Genomic DNA, 26666 nt, shown 5'->3' with positions numbered 1-26666 from the left:
TATCAGAAGCTTTAGAGTCCTGTGGCCTCCAGAATTATTTTTTCTGAAGAAACCAGACAAGGAAAATTGCAGAGAAAAATAAAGCTTGAAGATCACTCTCATTGATAGCAAGGCGGTTATATATATGGAGTGGGGAAAACATTTATATCCCAATTTACTCAACGCTACAGTAATGGCTATTGATCTCCAGGAACAGGATAAGCGATATTTAAAATTATCTTGATTCAAGTGGTTCTGGGAATCTCCTTTTCTTTGCTGACCTAAGCACAGTCTAATACCACATCCCCAGTTGCCTGCCTTTCTTTCGCTCTCTCTCTCTCCCTCACTCTCTTTTTTATTTTACATTTGACTTTATTCTCTCTCCTTCGCTTCTTCTCCATCTCCACTTTTTCCATGTCTCCCTCCTCCACTTCCTTTTCTATCTGTGTGATTGATATGGTACATAGATAAGGTACATGTAAAAACAGACAATTCATGGACTGTAGCATACAGTGCATTCTTGTGCCTACTATAAGGACCGAGACATACAATAGCTTTGCAGTCTGACTGGTAGATAAATTCTACTTTCAAAGTAATAAAAGCATAAGTCACCTGTCTCTGGCTGAAATCTATTAGCCTCTAGAGCACTCAGAATTCTAATGTGGAATCTCTTTTGAAGGTTAAAAAATGATCACCCATTAATGAGTGCTCTAGGAGGGACTGAAATGACAAGCTTGCCAAGGATGATATGCATTCATTCTTTATTACTTTTACCTAATTAGTGAAATTCTGTTAATCCTTCAGTGAAGTAACATGTCAGAAGGTAAAGTTTTGGTCTATTATAAGGATACTCAGGGGTTTACAAACAAATATTATAAACACAAAAATATTTGTTTGGAAAGTCTTAAGTATCATTATATTTCATATTGTCTTTGTCAGGGACTCTAACCCAGAGGCAAAGTTCGTTGTCTGACCGCGAGAGAGACAGGCAACATCTTGATCAATGTAAAGTTTTCAGGTGGCTGGCCTGCTCCCTGCAATGCATACTGTAGCATCACACATTAAACGACAGTTCCTTAAAAGTCCTCTAGGCACAGAATTGTATAAATCTGTACCTGTGCAGGACTCCCCCGGTTGTTTTTAATTACAAACATGCTCTGGGTAGCCCTAGCCTTATCATTAATGCATTTGTGCTGATTATGCTAATTTCCTAGCACCATTTCCCTAGGGGTCAGAGACAGAAAGCACAGTAAGTGTATGCAAACATCTGCTACTCCACCCAAACACACTTTTCTTTCACTCCAGTCACCAGAAACTTCATTAAGATTTATGTAACTTTGCACTAAAGTACCATTGCCCTGATGAAACTCCCAGGGTTCAGCTGGCACCGTCAAGCAAAAGAAAGATCAAGTCGCTTTTGTCTCTCCCAAGGCTCACACTCCCCTCCCCAAAGCACGAGGAGGCCCCATGCACTTTTCCCATTGCCCACTAGCAAGACACCTGCTTCCTACGCCTGTTGCCCAAGGGCTAAAAGGGAAGCAAGTCAGGTAGCAGCTCCTAACTACCTGGACTAATTCCTGATGCGGGGCTGGGTGCTGATAATGGGGTGTGTGTGTAAGGTGGGGGGTGGACTTTCACTTTACTTCCCTCCCACCCTCGTCTCTAGCCAGGAATGGTGCATCGAGACGTTATTTCCAGGAGCTGTCCGTGAGCTCATCAGCGGCCCAGCCTCCTCGCTCCTCTCCCTGAGCGCGGCTAGAATAATCCCAGCGCTAGCGCCGCTCTCCACCCCCTCGCTAGCTCGCTCGCACACACGGGTTGGAGGAGACTGGAAGCAGAAGGGCTGGTGCGCGCCTGCAGCAGAAGCCGCCCCGCCGCCGAGCCCGGGCGGAGGCACAGCCGCACTGCCGCTGACTTCCACCGGCAAGGTCATGCACTGACCGGCTCCCAGCCCTTCCCACCCACCGCGGCAGTGCGCGCAGGGGGCCTGGCTGGCCGGGACGGCGCGGTGCTCTGCAGGGGCCGCCCCGGGCGGCAGAGGGAGAAGCGGGGCTCTGGGATGAGCAGAGCTCCCTCCTCCTGCCCTTGACGGTGTCAGAGCAGAGGCCGGGAGGCGGCTGCGGCGGCCGCAGGCAGACACCGGGCAGCAGGGCTGGGGAGAGCAAAGTGACAGCGAGAAGGAGCCCAGGAGCTGGAAGATGGCTTCCCCCACCTCCCTCGGGGGAGGCGGGTCCTCTCCCCCCGCCGGCCAGGCACGCATTCGCCAGGTGGGTGCACCCTGGAGAGGGCACATAGCTTGGGCCTGACACACACTGCCTCACGGCATCCACTGCATGGCACTGACACAAGGTGCCTCACAACGTACTGCATGGCACTGACACTCACACTGCCTCACAACACACTGCATGGCATTGACACATAATGCCTCACAGCACCCATTGCATGGCACTGACACACACCACCTCACAACGTACTGCATTGCACTGACACACACCACCTCACAATGCACTGCATGGTGCTTACACACACCATGTCACAGTACACTGCATGGCACTAACATATACTGCCTCACAATATGCTGGATGGTATTGGCACAACCACACATTGTGATAACATTCTGGCACACTTTGACTTGATTCCGCACACTACACACATTACAAGGCACTGGCACACAACACAGTCTGCATGGAATGCCTAACGCAGAGTAACCTACGCTCCCCATACACCCCAAACTAACACACACACACTTCACACTGACACCACGTGTCACACATAGCAGACACACGTCTGACACAGCACTGAAACAAATATGACAGATGACACAAACACTGTGTGTTGAAACATCACAGACACACACAAAGCCTGACTCATTCATCTCGCACACAAACCACTGCACATGAGAAACGCCACATAACCTGGAATAATCAAATACCAGGACACTGTATGACAGACAAACACCACTTGTCTGTCTCTCTTTCACTCACGCAGACAGACAGTTTCTTATTGTGTTCTAGAGGAATGCGGGTTTCTATTTGTACTGTGCCATATAAGAGGGGCTGAAGCCATCTGGGTGTCTTAAGAGCTGTGTGGTGTATGCTTGTGATCTGCAGAAGCACTGATGACAGGAAGGGTAGCACAGAGGCGGTATGTCAATATGTGTAGGCGTGAGTGTGACTTTTCTTGGCTGTGTTGTTATTATCATGCTCTGACGGGACACAGGGATGGCAATGGTGGCTCTGACATAGGAGGAAGCAGGCTGAGGAGGGAGTTTGGAGTTTTCCTTGGTTACCAGCTCAGCTAGGATTGGGCTTCAGGAAATGAAGTGGGGATATGTGAGGAGAGGGGAGGGCAGGTTTTTTTTCTCTGTAAGTGGTCAGAGTTGCAGTTGTTGGGAAGGGAGAAATTCAATGCCAACATGGAATAGTCAAGATAACATCTAGAAATGCTCTCAAGTGTTATGCTCACCTTCCCTTTACATTGCTTTCCACATCAGGATCTCCAAGGGTTCATGGTCTGACTCATGTAAGTGGTAGTATTATAAAGACTCTCTCATTTCTTTCCCTTTCATTCCACTTGTTTGGCAACACAGTGGAAAAATTAAGGAGTTATTGCTCTGTCTGTTTGTAACCTAATTAAGTTCTGGTGACAATGCTAGGTCTTTCTTTTGACTGCCGTCTTGCTGCCTTTGTCTCTTCCCGATAAGGTATCTATACTGTTGAAATCTAATAAATATGCTCTCCAGTGACATGCTCTAAATTGTCTAAAATGAATTCAGTTGTAGAAAGCAAGACCCTGTGTTGTGATGGTGCTCACTCTGCAATGTGGTACCGCCCTGTTAAAGAGAGAGAGCTGATGACAATATTCCTGTATGTCTCTTTAAACAGAACTCACTGTTGCAATGATTGTATATTTCTGATATTTACATGACAAGGATTTGGAAACCTGTTAATACTTCCTAAATAAATACCTAGAAAGCAGGACCCTAGTTGCTACAGAATTACATTAGAATTATGACAAAAAACACATGGGCTTTTCCCATCACTGTGTACCAATAATGTAGAACCCCTCCCAACGCAGTGAGCTAGATGATGTCATTTTATGAACATTGATGATGAGGGATCCAAAAACCAAAGTCTCACTGAGTTTTAAACAAAGGCAGGAGGACTGAAAGGTAAAGCACCAAAAGAAAACAGTTAATTATTAATCTATTGATACATCTCTCCTCTCTTCACATTCTAATATAAATATATAAACAAAACTATTTCAGAGTGTGCATGTGTATACATGCATGTATGTTAATTATAATACTCGTGTATATACAACCTTGTGTATGCACACACATTGAATTATAGCAGGATGCCAAGAGATTAATACAAAGTTACATTAAAACAATGTCAATAACAGTAGCTATGTATTGACAAATATTTTAGGGTGTGTTACTATTGTGGCTGAGATGTGTTTATTGAAGCACGTGAATACAATTCTTAATTAATATAATTCAGCAATTTCCAGGCTACTGTTCCATTTCCTGTTTTTTGTAACACTCTTGTACCTCTTTGCAAAAAAGAGCTGTAAATTGTGGTGATTGGTGCATTAATTTACATTTTGAATTTTGAAATTGGTTTTTAGAGTTATTTGTCATTCTCCACCTGGCCTGGTCTTCATCCACTCAAGTAGAACAGAAATACTGCCAACTTCTGACTGCAGGAAATTGCAGTGATACTGTTCTGCAAGTGTTTTTGAACATACTAGAGATAGAATAGTTAATAATGTGTGTGTCCTGCTAAGGTCTGAAATGTTTAGTTTTACTTTTTATATTAGGACTTCAAAAGTAGCATGATTAAGATGGTAAAATTAGTACATTAAAAACTGTTCAAAAAAGGATTCTTGGTAAGTAATCAGATTAGTGTGCAGCATATGTATTCTTCTTTATATCGTCTGTTGACAAAGTAGCCATAGTGCTTATGGGGGAATATCAGGTTTTGGAGTTCAGATAACCCTTCAGAAGTTTGGATGATTATCTGAACTAGTCAAATCTATTATGTATTGAAAGGTCAGGCTGGAAATCTCGGGTAACAAGGCTTGTGTGTGAAATTTCAAGACACATTTGCTTCTGGCCCCAGCTGGAAATACCACAAGAACAGTCTTTTTTTCAAGTATTTTGGCACTTCCTGTTCCTTCCCAGCTGGAAATTGAACATGAGGAAGAAAGTATCTGGGCTTTAATAGTTCAGTCTGAGTTTGATTCTAGAAGTGAGCAAAATGAATAGGGGACTTTCCTGAATTCATTTGACTTTCTCTACACAGTGAAATCAGTAAAGACTTGAAGTATTAGGACAAAATGAAGTTACAGTAAAGAGACAGCAAGGACCTGACCTTGAAGAAATCAGGTCCCAGACCTAAATACTTGGAATCTTTGAGAAATCAGGCCATAGAGAAGCTTGTAGCTTTGTTTGCTTATAATTTATTCAGTATGGTTATTCAGTATCCTTGTAGTGACTGAGAGCTGCTATGGCGACTCACCTCAATAGAAATCTGAATTGATCTTCCTGCATGTTTCAAGCCTTTGGTGCATTTCTTATGGTCAGCATCGAAGTCATGAATATTACTTGAATATTATGTTTCCAGTTATTTATTTTTAATAGCAAACAGTTGGGGGGTTGCTGTTGCCCCAAGCCATGGAGGGAAGGGAAAAATAGAAGCCATTCTAGAACCAGTGAGTTGTTCTCTACATAGTAATATTAAACGCAGAGACAATATTGCATTCCATCCAAAAGATAAGTGGATGTTACATACCGGGGAAGTGAGACAAATGCCGTAGGCTTCACTGGGCTATTATGTGTGCTCAAGTGGCTAGTTGAGTATTCCATATGTGTAGGAGGATCTTCTAGTAGAATGTAAATTCCAGTACTATAACCCCTTCCTGACCATTGTCAAAAGGGCATGTCTACAGTAAAAGGAGTATCGTTGGGGCATCACTACACCCTGGCTGTCCTTGATTACCAGAATGGCTCCTTGGTCAGAAGCAACCAAAGGAAAAGCAAGGCAGTCTTCAGACTGTAGCAGAATTAACTACTGAGTAGTCAGATATATGTTTAATGGCATTGAAAATATTATTTTTCTGTGCATATCTTTATTTTACTATTTTAGAAGGAGTTATTACCATGATTTACAATGTTACCTTGCAGTCAGTTTGTTAGCTGCCATAGTTACATGTATCTTCATTAGGGTTCTGCTGGATTATTTTTACTTTCAAATCAAGTACTTTTTAGCATTCTGAATTAGTTTTTCATTACAGTATTTATTCTGCGATGAACATGAGACAGTGACACAACATTCTGATTAATATGTAGGGATGAATAATGAAAGAAGTGTTTGATGGCTACAAATGCCTTCCGGGCTTAATATGCATTTTGTCTACTGTATGTTTAGAATTATTTTTAATTACACTTAGAAAGGAACCACTTGGCAGTCATGTTTCTGATCCTTGGATATGAGTTTTCTATTTGTTATTTGGATGTTTACTACGCTGCAATGAAACAGCATCCATGCAATGCAGTGGATGCCCTTCACAAACATTTAATAGTACATATACAGAGATATAAGCCCCAAGATGAAATCAAATAACCCAAATACAGCTAAAGCTCTTGCAAATGACACCGTTTCAGAGTGCAGTGTTTTGGAATATATTGGGTGTTGTTGTTTCAAAATTTTTTCTTCTGATTTTCAGTGCTTATTTTAGGGGCTATCTCCCCAGGAGAAAAAAAACCCTATAAAATCTATGTAAATATAAAATTCATCCTGCAGATTTTAATTGTATTTTCACACTTATCTTCAGCACACCGGACACTTGGTGAAAACAGTGATGTGAAAGTAATACTGAAAGTTTTTCATTACCAGGATGTTGAACTCGTCCTGTGGTATATCCACATTTAGAAGGCCCCTTCTACAGATCTCCTACTACCTTCACAGAGGATGGGTCAGCTACCTCTATGGAAGCCTTCCCTGGCTCTGGACTCCACACAGGTGACAGAACAGGCACACTATCTGCATTGTCCGCAATAGCAACCTGAGTTGCCACATTGTAAAACCACCCTTTAAAGTCCTGATCTAGCTAAGTACTTGGCATGTGCATACCTTTAATCACAGAGTAGTCTCATGACTTCAGTGGGACTCATGTGCTTAAAGTTTGCTGGATCAGAGCCCAAGTGATGGGTTCTGAAACAGAATTGTCTACACAAGCAGGAAGTCAGAGGAATTATCCAGAAGTACTGAGGAGGGCCACAGATCATATTAAGATTCAATTAAGGCTGGGAAGATTGAGGAGGAGAGTCCTCTGTGATTTTTGGATTCAGATTTTTAGAATGAAAAGAAAAAAATAGGAAACAGCTCTTCCTTACTATCTTCCAGGATCTGTTCATAATCCATAAGAAGTGTGGACTGCCTAGTACATTTGCAGGAAAAGACATATGATTTGTAGTGCAATTTAAATTTAAAGGAGAAAAGTGGAGTGCTCAGACTTGAGCTGTCTATAAATTTAAAGAGAAACTAACTAGCAATACCAGAGCATGAAAATACAATCAGACATCCCTCTTGAATGAAAGTTGAACAGTGCCATTGAGAGACCAAAGGATAATCTTGGGTAAAATTGGTGGAACATCCTCATTCTCTTATCAGTGTTGCTGATTCTCTGGAGCACTGAAATTGTATCTAGTGACTTTTGCTGCATTCCAGAGGTGAAAGTGAAAACAAAACTGAACCAAGAAGCAAAGGTGTCAGGATGTATTATATAGTGTGAGAAATTCAGCATGCAAGTGAGGGAGAGATGATAACATGATCAGCAATAGCAATGAAGTCAGTATTAGGAGGAAGTAGTTTTCCTATTCAATGAAAATGTTCAAGATTTCAAAGATTTTTCCATTCCGTATCAGGGTTAACCTTTCAAAATATTTCATAAAAACAGAGAGAAAGAGACCCCAGAGAACTCATGTAGAATGTGGGAGGTCGAGGTTCAAGTTGCTGCCCCAAATCAGGCAGACCAGGGGTTTGTATATCTCAGGTGAATGCCCTAACTTTTGAGGTGGGTCTCTCTGTCTCATTCTGACCAGAAATCCTATATTGGACATGAGAAACCTTCCTAACAAAAGCGTCCTCTAAACTGATCAGTTCCTATGAAAAGTTTTGGTTTTGACAAAAAATGGTTTTGGTCAAAAAATTGCAATTAGCTCTTGTCAGTACACACACACAGTAAATACACCACCTAGGATTGTGGGAACCAATCATCAGTCGGAGAATCAGGTTAGCAGCAGTAACTGAGTACTCTGAAATCCTTCTGATCAGAAAACCTCTCTCCTTCTTTTTCAGTTGTCTTCATTTTGGTATCTGTAGGGTTTTTTAATATATATGTATTTTTAAATTTACTGCTCTTAGAGGGTGCCAGATGGATAGCCCTGGAGGATGGCATTCTCTGTTTACAGAACAAGTGCAGCCAGGCAGTAGCTGTGAAAGCTTCCTTACACTGCCATGCCACTTTGCTTCATCCCTGGAGGGGCTCAATTCTGAGAGTGAGGGAGTAGATGAGAGTTCATGGTAACTCTTCTGGGACAGCCAGCAAGGGTGCAAAAGAGTATTAGTGACTTTTGTGATGTGTTCACTGGTCTGAAATTACCAGACACATTTCCCATAGGGAACATACAGTAGTCATATGGTAACAGTGCTTGTTCACTATTGAACTAGGCTGGATTTAAACCTGTGATCCAGAGGTGGAAGATTGTTTAGTCCATTAACAGTCTCCTAATTACCCTCTTAGCTACCTTTTTATGGTGCAAGTATTTTACTGTATTAAGGAAAAGAACTGTCTCTATGTATTAGAAATTGGCGTAGGTGCAAAATTTGGATCCAGGTCTAGCTTCCCTTCCCTATCCTCTCCATCCAAAGTTTGAGAATGATTGTCTGTTTTTTAGGGATTCAACTGAGGGCCATCTCAGCCTTTGCTCTAACTTTAGATGCAGATGTGGAATTTTGGACTAGTTAAAATAAAATTGTGCAGAGCCCTATTATGATGGACATGCAAGGGATCAAACTCAGCCCAGACTCTGTGCTGGCTACTACTGGCATAGACCTTTACTGCGGCCTGCTTGTAGCCAAAGATCCACTGAGGGGAGGTTGTACTGATATAAAGTGGTCACAACCTCTTCTTTGCTCAAGGCTCTACAGGTTGCCAGTGTAGTTGCCTAAGACATCCCAGGAAACCTTATTATGTGCAGAAGCAAATCATCCCCGAGCAGTCTGGGTGTGTGTTTGGCTCCAGTCACAGATTAAAGCAGCCTAATTCAGGTGGAACATCCTGAGGGAAGGCAGCTGTGGCTGCAGCGGTGGCAACACCTGTGGCCTCCCAGAGGGGGTGAACCCTATCTGGTGCCTGGGGATCAGCTGGTGGAGGGAGTTGTAATTTGTGCCTACCTGTTCCAGTTTACATGAATTCTGACCAAGGGGGACAGAATTAAGGTGAAGGTTGTGTGGCTGTAATCTCCAGTTTAATGATATGTTAACTGTTGTTGTTCGTATATGATGAAATGCTATCCACAGACATACTTGAATATATTCATATTGAGAATAATACTGAAAAGTTGAAGATGATAAATAATCCAGTTGAATGAAGCCTCTTTAGAAAAGTCAGGGAAAGGTGCAAAGGCAATCACCGGAATATTTATATTAAGTGATATAATATATGATTTACCATGTGATCTTTATACATAATTAAACAAAACATTAAAAGGGTTTATTAACAGAGATGGACCCAAACAAAGTTTCCAGTTCTGAATGCTTTATCAGCATCCAGATTTTTGGTTCAATCTTATCTTTAATTTTGACCTTTTAAAACTATTAAAAAAAGTAAAAGTAGTGATATATGAGCTTAAGCAGCACAACATTAAACAAAGAGAACATCTGCAGAAATGAACAAATATGTGTCTGTGATTTCAGTAAACCATGTGTTATTTACTGGGAAAAATGCATGCTAATATAGAATCTCTAGTCAGCATTTTAAAATGATCATACATAATAGGTAGTGAAACTTGTATAATAGGAAAAGGTAATTATAGTTAATGCATAACTAAATTAGTGTAAATAACTACATTAACAATATTATTCAAGTTGCAAAGTTAAACACTGAAAAATTAGGAGATACAATGTTTAAGGTTGCCCATGCAATCTTAATTCTAATCCTTTCTGTGTCTCTTCCATGCACTGAATGAGGCAGGACTCCTATGGGAAAATAGTATGTGATCATGTAATTAATGACTATTATCCTATACAGTAACCCTTTAGAATGTTCATGTTCAGTCTTACTGTTTTGGAATGCTGCCAATATTGTTAAGGCAGTGGTGATTTTCAAAAGTTTATGATTCAACCAGACCTAAACAGAATTTCATAGGACAAATAAAAGGCATGCCCCTAGCCCAGGGGGTTTGTCTCTGCCAAGCTTCAAAGTCTTGCAGCAGATGAGATGTTAAAGCTTCTAGAGAAAAAGGTTGCAAAGATTCTTTACAATGGAAGGTAATAGGGAACCTAACTATGGAGCGCACTATCAGCTCCTCTTATATTGTATATAAAAATACAGGGCATATTGTATAGACACTAATGTGTACACTATATACTATCAGAAAACAATTTTTTCTTGGATGAAGGCCCAGATCTTCAAAGGGATTTAGGTGCCTAACTCACATTGATTAAAAAAGAAAATGAGCATTATGATGTTGTGATATTAGTATTAGAATTTTTATCACTTCATTTGGAAGTAGTAATAATGAGTTGGTATTGATAAATAAAAACTATTTGTAAACAAACAAAAACTTCCTATTGAAGTTGCTTAGGGCTCTTACTATATATATATATAGTAGTCAGCGTAATGGGGCTCTCAGTCACCTTGGGCCTACAGGCAATACTGTAGTACAAGTAGTAATAAATAAAAGCCTGAGTAGGAAGGTGGGAACATCCATTGCTAAGTTGCATTATAATTTTATCTGGAAAAAGCAAACTAAAATGCAATAGGATTGTAAATTACACTCCACACTAATACAACTACAGTGTTTTCTGGAGAGGCATTCACAATCCTAGTCATATCCTTTGAAGAAGATTAGCTATGTTAAGCCAGACTCTGGGATGGGGCTTTTTGAGTTAAATTGCAGCTGAGGTTTTCAGAGTCCCAGCTGGGAATGCCTGCCTGAGCTGAGGCAATCAGCTACAGCTGAGCTTAATTAGGTGCAGAGTTTTAAAAAGAGTCTGGGCTGGAACACTTTGTGCATAAAAGTCAGAATACAGAGCTCAAGAGAAAGAAGACTCATGGTTAGGACTGTTTAGAGCTGGTTTTGGTGTTTAACACACATGGAGGCAATGTAGCTAGAGATAGGGAGGGGAGAGAGCTGGCTGTTTTGTCTCCCAGTGGAAAATTTTTAAAAAACTTTTTAAAAATAGCAACTCATAAATGGACTTCAGAAGTTGCCCAGTAAACTGCCAACTTAGAGTGAGAATTGACTTAAACTGAGAAACAAAAAGGCTTTCACAAAATGTGGAACCCTTAGCTATATACAATGCTATGAAATAGACTCTTCCTACATTGTTCTTGCTTTCAGCCATATCCTGCTTTCCTTGCTCACGCAAATCTTCCCTTGTCCTAGGGTGACCAGAAGTCCCAAATTTACAGGGACAGTCCCAATTTTGGGGACTTTAGGCACCTATTACCCCCACCCCCAGTCCCGATTTTTCACACTTGCCCCCTCGTCACCCTACCTTGTCCTTAGTGGGCATTTTGAGTGAGTAAGGAACATAGGATTAAATCCCATGATTTTAAAATAGAAATTCTGCGTGATGTAGCAGCTGTCTGTATAATGCCCCTTATACACAGGCTTCAGTAAATGATAAATATTTAAAGAAAAAGGAAGGGAAAAACCAGCAGCCTTTGTTCATTTTCCTACAGAATCCTGTAATCCCAGGAAAGATGCAAGATACTTTCATAATCCATTGTTGACACCCAAAGAATCCTGAAACAAAGTAAATGAATGTCTGGATTAAATCATATGAAGAAAACTTGTTGGAGAGCTCACTAGTAGTTTAAGTACATTTTGCCCTCTTTCAAAGTATTAGGAATAATATTGAAGGGCAATTAGAGATGAGACAAGAGAAGGTTTAGTGTGTGAAAAAGAGCTACTAAAACAAATGTTGCAGATTAGCTGTTTGCAGAACTAAAATCTCATTGTTAAAGGAGGCTTCCCTTAAATTTAAAATGAAATATTTTCTCCATTTTGAATCATAGTTTTAAATGAGGCACTATCCAAATAAAATTAAGTATTGTGAATGAATGACCAGGTGTATCTGAAGGCTATGTTAACTGATAAGAAATATTGCTAGTTATCAACTGTATATGCAATATATAATGAGTGGTTACTAAATCAGTGTGATAGCTATGCTATGCAATTACAAGTGGAAGTGTCAGAACTGGACTTCCCCTGCCAACCTCAAAATACAACTCTCAGATCTGAAGGGTTTGTTGAAGTCATCTGGGGAGTAATGTTTAAAAATGTGCTTCTAGTAAATTGTCTGATAATGCCGTGGAATAATATTTGTATCTATTTTTCCTTCATCTGTGACACACACTGCTGGTCCCAGTTATGTGCAACTGCTCTACATTTTTGGATGTAATTAAATCAAAGTCTTAGTCGAGTCATACATCATAGCTGTGATGCCAATATGAAGAAAAACCTGACCGCTGATACTGTGTGGTAACAGAGCTTTAAAAAGTATCTTTTTCTGCCTCCAGTTGTGCAGCTCATTTTTAAAAGTCTGTGTGGTTGGCAAGTATTTGAGATTATCTGTGGGACTTAATTGCTCCTATAGAGTATGAAGAGTACAGTATATAATGGAGCAGTGACTTGAAACTTCCTATAGTAAAGGAATCTTTGTTTATGCAACAAAGATTCATTCATCAAAAATTCCTGCAAAACATTTTGGAAGAGTGTTTGCTTTGTTAATCCATTGGATCCAGTTTTGCTTCTGTGTCTGAAGTGTGGCCTACAGCAGATTAGGCTGCTGACCTTCCTATATGTCAAGAGTTCTCAATCAGGGATTTGTGGCCCATGCAGTCTGTGGAAAGCTGGCTGGTCACATGGTGGTGTCTCCTCATTTCTGGCTGCTAAAAGCTATTATGATATCTTAAAAATGCCTTCCTTTCCTAATGTATTACTTTCCCATTCAGGAAATAGTTTTAGTCACAGGAGAGGCGCCTGGGTATGTGGAGGGTATAGCCAGAGTGAGCCTCTGGTCTCATGAGAGATCTGTACCCTGCTTTGCCCACCACTTTCTTCATTTAAGGTTACAGGGTGGTTGCCTTGGGGATGCAGAGAACCTGAGTCCAGGATCCTGTTGGAATAACTCAATTGTGTCATTATTCTTCATCGCCTTAATACTGTATCTTCTGTAGGAATCCATCGTTATCATCCTCATACAGTTCTCCCGACAAGCAATATAGTCATCAGTACTGCCAACCCCAGAGATTTTAATAAAAGATTGAATCATGTGGATTTGTCTTTTCGCTGTGCCTTGTGATTATTTCTTTTTTTTTAACTCTCCTTCCATCCAACAGAAGTTTGCCTGTAGAAGTGTGTTGCCAAACATATCGTGAGTAACACAGTTTTGACCCCCTGCTACTGGAATGTTTGCTAGCGGACCCAACTTAGGCTAGGTCTTACGCTGGGGGCGGGTCGACCTAAGATACGCAACTTCAGCTCCATGAATAGTGTAGCTGAAGTCGAGGTATCTTAGGTCGATTAACCTGGCTGTGAGGACAGGGGCGAGTCGACCACTGCCACTCCTCTATTGACTCTGCTTCCGCCTCTCACTGAGGTGGAGTTCCAGAGTCGACAGCAGAGTGATCGGGCATCGATTTTATCACGTCTACATTAGACGCGATAAATTGATTCACCGATAGATTGATCACTCCCTGCCGATTGGGCCTCATTGAGCTGGGCACAAACACATAGTGAAGAGGCAGTCCCTGCCCCAAATAACTTGCATTGTAGTGCAAAGCATGGCTGAGAGTTTGTAATGAGAACTAGAATTGTGGCTCACCTAACTCTTCTCATGAAAGTACTACAAACATCCATTAGATGAGAACAACTTTCAATCTCTGCCAAACTAGGCAGGATTCAAACTGATGACCTAAGGGGTCTTCGACGGGTCTCATATTCTCTATAAAGTAATCAGACAGCTCTTTACGTCTGTTTTTTCATTAATATATGTACTTTCTTATATTAATTTATAGGAATCTGCCTGTAAGGATTTGGCTCTTCCTTTCCTGCAAATCTTACTTATGTCCTAAAAATTGTATAATTTTTTGGGCACTAAGTAGTCTGTTTCCCCCCTTAAATTAAGTAACATTATTTCAGTTAAATACAACTCCCTCTACCTCTCAAGAAAGCAACAAAGGCCTGATCCAACTCTGAATGATATCCATGGCAAAACTGCCCGTATAGTGTAAGGAGTAGGTTGAGCCCCTGAGTATGTATAATGTTGTTCAAGGACAAACTGTCAGCTCGGACCAAGAAACCCCTTTCAGCTAAATTCTGATCTCTCCAGGTTGGGAATTAGTTCACAAAATGCATCTCATTGTTTGTTGTTTGATCTCATGACTAGGATACTTCTGAGCCACCCTTTTATATACTGAATGTAGCTACATGAATCCTCTGAGGCTATTTTTGTTTACCTTCTTTGCTTCTTAACACTTTAAAACCTAGTTTTCCCTTCCCACTCTGGTATAGATAGAGCATAGAAAGCCTGCCATCACGTGGTAGTCTGTGACCCTTAACTGCTGCTCTATTTGGGAAGGCATGCTTGGCTCTAGTAGCAAGGGAAGGCTGAGACTGTAATTCCCTGTGTGTGTGGGTTGCAGGGAGAGAAATGTTTTGTGTGTCATGAATAGGAAAGGTCTCATGTCAGTGCAAGAAAGCTCTAGAAACTTGCTCTATATCTTTGTGTATCTATCTTTGATTCAAGGTACTGTAACTCTCCCAGGGAACAGGTGATCAGTGCACAGAAGCAAGAAGCCAGTCTGTTCACTTGGGATATCACACCAGACCATCTACTGCTTAGATATATGCCGGCCTTAACCTTCTTTTATTATTTATTATTATTTTTAATGTCAAGTTTTAGATCTAGATCTTCTCTTATCGTTTGGTCTCTGAATCACCATGGGTACTCTCTTATCATTGTGGTGCTGCTCATTATCCGCACCATCTCTGAAAACTTTTTTTAGTGGTGATGACATTGAAACTTTGTAAACTCTAACTTTTTCTTGGCTTATTCCTGGGATATTGTTTTGTGCTGGTGCACCTTCTCAATTAATCTGTTTGGTAGACTGGGATTCGTTAGGCAGAAGTTCCTCATCAGTTTTAGAGTGTGGGGAAAATAAGCTTGTCTGATGTCAGAGGTAGGCTTAGGGAACACAAGAAGTTAGGACTTACTATGCTTGCATGGAAGAGCAAAACTCCCACTGATTCCCATGGAAGCAGGATTGGGCCCTTATTGAGGTCTTTTCCACATTCTATCTTTGCAAGAAGCTTAGAGGCTTGAATCCAGCAAGGTAGAAATGGAGGGCCAAAGTTTAAAAAAAAAAAAAGGCAGCTCAGATTTAGTGGCCAATCACATTTGTATATGTGTCTGTAACAACTCCCTACTATGCATCATGTGAACCCAAGACCTTTAGCCCTGAAGCAGTAGATCTCTACCACTTGAGCTAAAGTAGCACCATTAGCAGACAGTAGTCATAAGCTATCGTCTATGTGGACTAGCAGTTAAAGTAGAACACAATGAACACTTTGCACGTGTGTGACATAGACATAAGCAAATCTGACATTTGCGCATACAGATAAAACCATCAAAGGGGCCTGATTGGTTGTGTTCGATGGGATTTCAAAGCATTCAGCACAATGTAGAATCAGCCTCTTTGGTTATAAGTTTTCCTCAACAAGGATCATAGCTTACTGTGTACATTTATGGTGCTATATAAATGATTTGAAAATATAGCCAAAATTTTGTTGGCCAGCTTGGAAATTTGATGCAAGGGATTTAAAGAAATCAAGGGACAAAAAGTCTAAACTGCCATTGATTTATGCGTAACCACACTTTTTTTTGCATTACTCTCAGAAGCTAGATAACTATCCAGCAGAAGGGTGGTAAATGAGCTAAAATCCTATTCCTAGAGTTGTTGTGATAGCACTGATGTTAGTGAAAACCAAGTGGTAAACAAGTGGTTTAGAGGAAATCAATGTTTATTTGTGGAAAAGGGCAAAAACAGCAGAGGGAAGAATGTTTATTTGAGTTTCTAAGCAGATTTTAAAAACAAAAAGGAAAATTAAAAAAAAACAACAACATTGCTGCATTTCTTTAACAATGGCAGTGGAATAGTCAAGAGTAAATAGAGTAAATAGACCTCTCCTGCAAAACTCCCTTCGGCTCCAGTGGAAACAGGTTCATCCTCAATATATTCAGTTTGAAGGAAGTGAACAAACATATTGGAATTTATTTTGTGTAAATTTACCTCACTGAAGTTTTTTGTCTGACAAGAAATGCTTCATTGAGAGGTTTTGAAAAACTTTAGAAGTTTAAATACAGGGATCACTGGAAATCGATAAATGTTCTATTTTTGTAATATGAAGTTGCATATTCAGCTATTGCCAGTGAGTAATGGCAACTTAGCCCAAGGCTAATGATGATGATTAGTTAACAGTGTACTGGGAGCTGATTTAACTCATTTCCTGCTGGTCACATTGGGAGCTAAACTGAATAGGAAGGAAATGGTTGGGGACTGACAGAGGGAACGCAGTGGAAGTTCTTGGACTAGAGAAAGTAGCAGCAGGAGGAAGGGAGTGAGGCAGGAGAGGACACACTATAGAACAGAGAGGATAGGCGGAAGTGGAGGCCAGAGGTTGGAGGAGAGAAAGTTTGGGCCCTATGTCCTGTAGTGCAGGGGTCCCCAACGTGGTGTCCGTGGGTGTCATGGTGCCCGCAGGGGCATTTGTGTGCCCACATAATGGCCGGTGGACAAGCATCTGCTGAAATACTGCCGACAAGCTGTGTCATCCAGAGGTGTTGCTGCTGAAATACCACTGATTTTTGGCGGTATTTCGGCAGCGACACGTCTGGATGATGCTGCTTGTTGGCGGCCTTTCGGTGACGACGCCTATTGACATTGCTGCTTGTTGGTGGATTTTCGGCGGATGCTCATCTGCCACCACGGTCCTCCGTAGCTCGTCATCTGGCGCCCACCAGATGAAAAAGTTTGGGGACCACTGCTGTAGTGTTAAGGCAGAATAACTTGCCAAATGCAAGGTTTATGTGACAGTTAAATGTGCTGATTTGTTGATATAAAAACATATGAGGTCACTGCTAAGGTTTTGTTCTCGAGTACGAGTTTGCTGAAGCAGGGGTATGTATTACTTTTTGGAGTCTTCTGGAGATGGAAGTGAAAATCTTGTGGAGTGTTGGAGCGTGTTATCAATAGCATTGCAAGCTTGAGTGAGTGGACCAGCAAATGGGATTTTGCAAGGGAGCTCTCCAGGTAGAGAAGCAGTATGGCCCCCTTGCCTGGGTTAGTTTATCTGTTGTGCTTGCTTGCCATGTGCCAGCTTGATTTGTTTATAGTGTGGTCATTTTGGGCGGCTGTGCGCTAAGTCAAGTACCCTACTAGGCTATCCTTTGATCTCTAACTCATTTAGGATCCCTTGGCAAGGGGATGCAGTTAATTCAGGGAGAACAGAGATTGAAAAAAAAACAATTTGTAAGTGACCAGAGGACTAGCAAACAGGAGCATCAAAGAGGGAAGTTCTGTGATGGAGTTTAGAAGGAGAGCATGAAAGACAAATACACCTAATAAACATTCTCTAAACTTAGGCTAATAACCACCTCCCCTGCAAACCTCCTGCCTCCCACACCCAAGGAACGAGTGAACAAACCAACCCCTGCAAGAGTAAAAACAATTCATGCAGAAGTCCAGCAGCACACTGGGGGCTATCCAGGCTGTTGCGGTCAATGCAACATGTATGATTACCTGCTTTGTGGGCAGGTGGTGTGTGTGCTTTCCATGCAAGCAGCTCATGGCCCTCAGAAACTGAGCTCTTGAGATCAGAGTGGCTAAACAGGAGGCACCAAGGGAGACAGAGAGGTACATACAGGAGACTTTCTAGGACACAGTAGAGCAGTCCCGCACCCAGTCTGACAACCTCTGTGCTCTTGAGGAGGATGAAAGTCTCAAGGAAGGAGAACATTAAGCTGGAGCAGAGGGAAATGATCCCATAGTTGGCATTATCTGGAAGAAGGATCCCATAATATCCTCTTTCACGGAGGATACCTCTATGTGGGGATTTGATCCTTGTTGTTATGAAAAAACAACAAAGAATCCTTTTGGCATCTTAGAGACTACCAAATTTATTTGGGCATAAGCTTTTGTGGGCTAAAACTCACTTCATCAAATACATGGAGTGAAAAATACAGTAAGCAGTATATATAGATAGTACATGCTCCCACTTGGTAAGGCAACTCCCATCTTCTTATGTGCTGTTTTAGCTCACAAAATCTTATGGGTTTTAGCCCACAAAAGCTTATGCCCAAATAAATTTGGTAGTCTCTAAGGTAAGGTAAGGACTCTTTGTTGTTTTTGCTGATACAGACTAACACTACCACTAATGCTACCACTCTGAAACCTGTTGTTTTGAAGAGAAAGATAATAGTAATGGGGGATTTGATTATTAGAAATATAGATAGTTGAGTTTGCGATGACTGCGGGAACCGTGTGGAGAATTGTCTGCCAAGTGCAATGGTTGCAGATCTCACAAGACATCTACACTTATGTGTAGTGCTGGGGAGGAGCCAGTGGTTATGGTGCATATAGGTACCAATGACTTAAGGCAGAGGTGGGGAACCTTTTTTCTATTAGCGGCAATTGAGCCACAGAAAAAATCAGCTGTGGACCCCATACAGCCCCGTGGCAGGCGGGGTAGGGAGGGCGGAGGCTTGGGGCCTCCCCTAGGTTCCAGGGTGGGACCAGAAATGAGGGGTTCAGCATGTGGGAGGGGGCTTGAGGGCAGGGGGTTGGGGTGTGGGAGAGGGGGAGGGCTCCAGCTGGGGGTGCAGGCTCTGGGATGGGGCTGAGGGGTTTGGGGTGCAGGAGTGGCTCTGGGCTGGGGCCAGGGGGTTTGGAGTGCAGGAGTGAGCACAGGGCTGTGGCAGGGCATTCGGATGTGGGAGGCGGTTTGGGGTGCAGGCTCCAGGAGAGAATTTGGGTGCGGGAGGAGGCTCAGGGATGGGGCAGGGTGTTGGGATGCATATGGGTTGCTGGCTCTGGGAGGAAGTTAGGGTGAGGGAGGGGGCTCGGGACTGGGGCAGAGAGTTGGGTGCAGGGTGCAGACTCTGGGAGGGATTTTGGGTACAGGAGGGGGTTCAGGGCTGGGGCAGAGGGTTGGGGTGCAGGGTGCAACCTTTGGGAGGAAGTTAGGGTGAGGGAGGGATTCTGACCTGGGGCAGGGAGTTCAGGGTGTGGGCTCCAGCTTGGTGGCTCTTACCTCAAATGGCTCCTGGTTGGTGGCACAGCAGGGCTGAGGCAATGTCCCTGCCTGCCCTGGTTCCGTGCTGCTTTTGGAAGCGGCCAGCATGTCTGGCCCCTAGGCAGAGGGGAGCATGTCTTGCCAGTGGGAGCTGCGGAGCCGGCACTGGGAGCGGGGGCAGTGCATGGAGTTTCCCTGATTGCCCCTGCTCCTAGGGCCACAGGAACTTGCTGATCACTTCCTGGAGCCGACCAGACTTTTAATTGCCTAGCAACCAGCGAGGTGAGTCGGCGCTCGTGCCTCCAGTCCTGTGTGTGTCGGGGGGCACCGAGGCTTGGGGCTTCTGGCTGCAGAGCGGAGACTTGCCACAGGCTGGATGAAATGAAGCAGCAGGTCGAATCCGGCCTGCAGGCTCTAAGTTTCCTACCCCTGACATAGGGAAAGGTAGGAAAGAAGTCCTGGAGGTCAAATTTAGGCTGCTATGTAGGAGATTGCAGTCCAGGATTTCCATTGTCTGAAATGCTTCCAATTCCATACACAGGGCCAGTTACACAGGCAGAACTGCAGGGTCTCAATGTGTGGATGAGATGATGGTATTCACAGGAGGGATTTAGGATTATTAGGAGCTGGGGAACCTTTTGGTAAAGGAGAAGCCTATACAGGAAAGATGGGCTCCACCTAAACCAAAATGGAACCGGACTTCTGACATGTAAAATTCAAAAGGCTGTAGAGGAGTTTTTGAACTAAGGGTTGGGGAAAGCCAACGGGTATGGAGGAGCATATGGTTCAGACAGACTCATGCTGTAGGGGAGGATTTATTAAAGGAAATACTCTATATCCTAATAAAAAGGGACAGGATAGAAGTTGATAAAGTACAGATAGGAACTTTAGTACTAAAGTACAGTCAGATGAAAGAGTTCCATTCAATTAGATCATTTGAAGGCAGACAACTAAATATTGACAAATTTTATAAGAGTTTGTATACAGATGCAAGAAGTATAAATACTAAGATGGATGAACTTGAGTGCCTGGTATTAAATGATGATACTGATATAACAGGCATCACAGATACTTGGTAGAATGATAATCAATGGGTGTGATAAAAGAAGAGGGGGTAGCTCTGTTTTATGGACACCCACCCAACCAGTTAACTGTAAAATCCCTCTTGGTAGCTGTTCACTGCTTGCTTTACCAGTAAAGGGTTAAAAAACCTCCCTGAATAGGTACCCCTCCCCCAAAAAAGGGAGTGGGCGCCTGACCAAAAGAGCCAATGGGAGAGCTAGAAATTCTTAAAATTGGGGAGAAAAACTTCCCTTTGTTGTCTGTTGTTCTCCCTGGGGTGCAGGGACATGGAGCAGCAATGCTATAAGCAGGAATACTGTGTAAGGTTTGAACTAGATATGAAAAATTATCTTCCATACCTAGAAGGAATCATTGGGACAGGGAATGTTTAGGTAAATGCAATCAAGTTTATTTCTTTATTTTGGCTTGTGGATCTCCTCTGTGCTAACCCCAAATGATTTTGTTTGCTTGTAATCTTTAAGCTGAACCCCCAAGAAAGGTATTTTGGATGCTTAATTTTTGGAATTGCTTTTAAAATCTAGCAAAGGGCCAAGTTCCAGATGTATTTTTTCCCTTTTGTTTTTAATAAAATTTATCTTTTTTAAGCACAAGATTGAACTGTTGGTGTCCTAAGAGGTTTGTGCATATGCTTGTTTGTTTAGCTAGTGGCAGCAGCTAATTTCCTTTGTTTTCTTTCTCCGCTCTTCCCTGGAGGGGTGTGAAAGGGCTTGAGGGTATCCCACAGGGAGGAATTCCCAAGTGTTTCTTCCTAGGTTCAAGGGGATTTTTGCATTTGGGTGGTGGCAGTGTTTACCAGGCCAAGATCAGAGGAAAGCTGTAACCTTGGGAGTGTAATACAAGCCTGGAGTGGCAAGTATTAATTTTTAAAATCCCTGTGGGCCCCCACCTTCTGCACTTGAAATGCCAGAGTGGGGCCTTGACAATGGAACATGGCAATACCAGGGTACAAAATATATAGGCATGACAGAGTAGGTCATACTGGTGGGGGCGTGGCACTATATGAAAGAAAGCATAGTCAAATATAGTAAAAATTTTAAATGAATCAAACAATGCCATAGAAACTCAGTGGATATTGTGTACTTGGGCTTTCAGAAAGCCTTTGACAAGGTCCCTCACCAAAGATTCCTAAGCAAAGTAGGCAATCATGGGATAAGAGGGAAGGTCCAGTCATGTATCAATAACTGGTTAAAAGATAAGAAACAAAGGGCAGGAATAAATGGTCAGTTTTCACAGTGGAGAGAAGTAAATAGCGGGGTCCTCCAATGATCTGTACTGGGACTAGTGCTGTTCAACATATTCATAAATGATCTGGAGAAAGGTGTAAACAATGATGTGGGAAAGTTTGAAGATGATACAAAATTACTCAAGATAGTTAATTCCAAAGCTGACTCTGAAGAGTCACAAAGGGATCTCTCAAAACTGGGTGACTGTGCAACAAAATGGCAGATGAAATTCAATGTTGATAAATGCAAAGTAATGCACGTTGGAAAACATAATCCCATCTATACATACAAGATCACTGGGTCTAAATTAGCTATTACCACTCAAGAAAGAGATCCTGAAGTCACTGTGGATAGTTCTCTGAAAACATCGGTTCAGTGTGCAGCAGCAGTCAAAAAAGATAACAGAATGTTAGGAACCATTAGGAAAGGGATAGAAAAAATCATAATGCCATTATATAAATCTATGATACGACCATATCTTGAATATTGCATGCAGTTCTGGTCACTCTATCTCAAAAAAGATATATTGGAATTGAAAAAAGTACAGAAACGGGCAACAAAAATGCTTAAGGGTATGGAACAGCTTCCAAATGAGGAGACAGAAAAACTACTGGGACTGCTCATCTTATAAAAGAGATGACTAAGGGAGCATATGATAGAGGGCTATAAAATCATGAATGGTGTGGAGACAGTGAATAAGGAAGTGTTATTTACTCTTTCACATAACAGAAGAACCAGGGGTCACCCAATGAAATTAATAGTCAGCAGGTTTAAAACAAACATAAGGAAGTACTTCTTCACACAATGTAAGTCAACCTGTGGAACTTGTTACCGGGGATGTTGTGAAGGCCAAAAGTATAACTGGGTTAAAAAAAAATTAGATAAATTTCTGGAGGATAGGTTCATCAGTGGCTATTAGCAAAAATGGTCAGGAACCCAAGCCCATGCTCCATTCTCTGAATATCCCTAAACCTCTGACCTGCGAGAAGGTGAGACTGGATGACGGGATGGATCACTGGATAAATTCCTCTGTTCTGTTCATTCTCTCTGAAACATCTGTCACCGGCCACTGTCAGAAGATAGGATACATTGGTTCTGACCCAGACTGGCCATTCTTGTGATCTTAACACAGAGGGGGGAAGAAATGCACTAGTCATTCCCCTTAGCTTCTTATTTCTGTGCTTTTCAGGCTAGGGTGCATGGAATGATTTCCTGCTGCAATCTTAACTATCATTAACCACAAGGTTTTTTTTGTAGTCGTCATCATAGGTATTGGAGACTTTGTTGTTGTGCCCATTTCTGAAAAGTGTTTGCCGATATGGACCTTTGTCTCCTTGAGTTAACCAGTAATACATAAGGGGCCAATCCTCAGCTGGTGGAAATTGTCATAGCTCCATTTAAGTCAAGAAGTCATTTGGAAGTCATGGAGAGTTCACCCACCCATTCCTCCTACTGTGCCATTTACCCTAACTTGAAAAGAAACAGGCTCCTTCCCAGTGTTTGTCTGAGGCAGTTCTATACTCCAAAATTTTATCAACATAACTGTGGTGATCAGAGGTATGAAAAAAACACATTCCTGACCAACTTAGCTAGCCTAATATAACCCCCTCTGTACATGCTGCAATGTCAACAGAAGACGGTTTCCATTGACCTCGCTAACTTTCTTGGGGTGGTAGTGTTCCTGTATCAAAAGAAAAACGACCTCTCAGTGTACGTTGCATCTACATTACTGGCATAGCTATGCCAGGATAGCCCTGTAAAGTCTCCATAGCGTAGACGTACCCTGCAAATTGCAGTGGCTCTGTTGCCATTAAATAAGAATATCTTCTTCCTCATCTGAAATCTGGCATGAAAACTCCCATTGACTTCAGTAGGGCTAGGATTTCACCCGTGTGTCTCCAAGACAGATTTGCATACTAAATTGCCCTAAACAAATGTTACTATTGCTGGCACAGTCAATATAGCTATAGAACAACAGTTAGATTCTTAAGGCAGCAGGATTCTACTTTGCCTCATGAACTCATTGGTAAAAATTATCAGCTAGGTTCTAATAGCAAAATCATCACTGGTGATGATTATTTAGAAATATGCAGACCCCAGGCTGAGTTTACGTTGCAGCACTGACAGGTGGAAAAGTATTTGAGTTATATATGGTGCAAACATAGTAGTTGTTGAGAGAGTTAAAATGCTATCACAAAGCTCTCTTCTGAATATAACAGCATTTCAAATAGAATTGCTAATGCAGTTTTTCTGTACTAGTAATTCATTCAACATGACCAGAAGAACTCATTAATTTATCTCAATAGGGGGTAGGGGAGAGATTCACTGCCTTACTCTGTGTATCTTCTATTCCTGTCTCTCCCTGGGAGAAATTACTATATGTATGCACACAAGTAACATTCTGGACGTGAGAATTTACTCTCTAGCTGACCCCCTTTTTACATTCTGTTAAAAAGGGACATCTGTCGTCTTCAACACAGTATTTTCGTTTTTAAGTTGCAAGATGAACAATTCACACATGGTGTCTATTTCCTCTTAAACAAAAATTAGTAAAGCCTCAAATCTAAAATGAAATTTACCTATTAAAGTATTCCTGATCAACGGAGTGATTAAAATAATCCCTATAGGCGTCTGATCTTCATTTTATTTATTTTGAGAAGAAGTGGATTGGTGACAAGTAATGACATATCTGCATGAAAGTGGAAGTTGAAGAATGTTTGGATAAAAATACATCTTAAACTAAACACTTCCATATAATTCCAGACTGTAAAAGTCTGGAATGTAGGGATCAGAGAAGATGCTCCAAAAAACCCCAAACAAACAAATCAAGCAAACTTCTGTAAATTACTATGAAATTACAAAAGATAAAAGGGTAAGATGCAGAATACAGTCATCAGAGTGGCTAGTTCACTGAACAGTATTTTAGTGTTCACACTGTTTTGTAACAGGGATGATTAGAGTAAGAGTTGTGATTAGTCTTTTGAATGTCTGACCCCAAACTGTTGCGTTTTTTGAAATACCAAATGTAATCAATTGATAATTAAAACAATAATATAATCCATGCTTAAATAAAATTACAAAGGTAGACATGCATTCAGGGAATTATTTCCTCTTTATAGAGGAAGTAAAAATTTATGGTTTTGGACTTATGCAGAAAGATGAAAATGTGTATGGCCTACAATACCATAGGGTAGTTTATTGTGGCAGACATATTTTATACATTTTGTCTGATTTTTTTTTTTTTTTTTTTCAGGTTCCAAAGATAGTCAGGGTATAATTATGAACTAGAGAAGCTGTTATGCACTCAAGCCATGTTCTGTCATAACCACATGCACCACTCACGGGTGCCCATTTTATGTGTAATTAAGATAATCAGTTTTTATGCAATTTAAAAGTCATATTTAGAAGAGCATAAATATGCATATAGAAATCAGCAAGTGTAAAGAGAAATGCTTCTGTCTAAACATACAAGTACTGAAAAATAAGGTTTAGGTCCTTAAGGGTGAAATTCTACCTTCAGATGTGTTCATATCTCATATTGAAGTCAATGGAAATCCCACACAAATGCAGCTGAGAATAAAATGTGGCCCTTGGGTCATATCCATGAAGCAACTATTGAATTGTATTCTCCCATGACCAGAAATGAGCAATGATCGGATACCGTCATACTTATATACTTGTTTTTAGAGCTGGGCAGTTTTTTTGACAAATAGCGGAAAAAAGTAGTTCTGGATTGACTGAAACTATTCACAGATTTGGATCAAATTCAGAGAATACTTTTGGTTGAGGGAAAACAAAGTCAAAATGTTATGTTTTAACATTTTCTAAATAAAATGTTTTGACTTTTCATTTCAAAATGAGTTTGTTTAGAAATTAAGCTTTGTTTTTTTAAATAAAGGATAAACACCCAAAAACAAAAACAAAATGAAAAAACAAAAAAATATTGTTTCAGGTTGAACAAAATGTTTCATTTGACGTAGCCTATGGGGTGTGGGTTTTTATTTTTATTTTTCCAGTTTGTTTTTTGTTTTGGTGTGAAAAGCTAAAAAAAACTTCTGTTTTTAGTTGATCCCAAACAATTTTTTTCTCTGTTTCGTTTGATTTGGCCACTGACCTGAAAAATCAGTCATTCCTTCAGCTCTAGATATTATACCGGGGTCAGCAACCTTTAAGTGCTGTCCCGAGTCTTCATTTATTCACTCTAATTTAAGGTTTTGTGTGCCGGTCATACATTTTAATGTTTTAGAAGGTCTCTTTCTATAAGTCTATAATATGTAACTAAACTATTGTTGTATGTAAAGTAAATAAGGTTTTTAAAATGTTTAAAGCTTCATTAAAATTAAATTAAAATGCAGAGCCCCCTGGACTGGTGGCCAGGACCTGTGGTGTGTGGGTGCCACTGAAAATCTGCTTGTGTGCCACCTTTGACACACGTGCCATAGGTTGCCTGCCCTTGTATTACACATATTTGAAATAAGGGGAAAGAACAGTTAAATTGTGGGGTGAGAAAAATAATAGTGGAAATTCAGTTTCAGTGATTTCAGAACTATTAGTGTAGGGACAAGGGAAAAGGGGCATCAGTTTCCTCCCTTTTTGTCTGATCACATGGCCAGGTCTCCAAAGGTTTAGGAGAGAATGGCCAGATGGACGGGGCATGACTTGCTTTGTCTACACTACTCAGCTTTTAGCGACACAGCTGTATTGCTACAGCCATGCCCACAAGCGCTGACTTTCTAATGTGCTGGAGAATGTTCGACCCTGGCTCTGCCCCAGACCCCACCCCCACCCCC

General features: G+C 41.4%; 1 protein-coding gene across 1 annotated transcript in view; it reads left to right on the top strand.

The window, feature by feature from the left end:
* Window positions 1-1770: 1770 nt before the first annotated feature.
* The window catches only part of ANK2 (ankyrin 2), a 638506-nt gene continuing 613610 nt past the window's right edge, over window positions 1771-26666 (top strand). Inside the window, exon 1 of the mRNA XM_075066172.1 lies at window positions 1771-2246. Coding sequence (XP_074922273.1) covers window positions 2178-2246 — 69 coding nt within the window. The 5' untranslated portion in view covers window positions 1771-2177. The remainder of the gene's footprint in view (window positions 2247-26666) is intronic.

Source organism: Chelonoidis abingdonii, chromosome 5 (assembly GCF_003597395.2).
Source record: "Chelonoidis abingdonii isolate Lonesome George chromosome 5, CheloAbing_2.0, whole genome shotgun sequence".
Taxonomy (NCBI): Eukaryota; Metazoa; Chordata; order Testudines; family Testudinidae; genus Chelonoidis; species Chelonoidis abingdonii.
The sequence above is the reverse complement of the archived record's forward strand: the minus strand, read 5'-3'. Positions and strand labels throughout refer to the sequence as shown.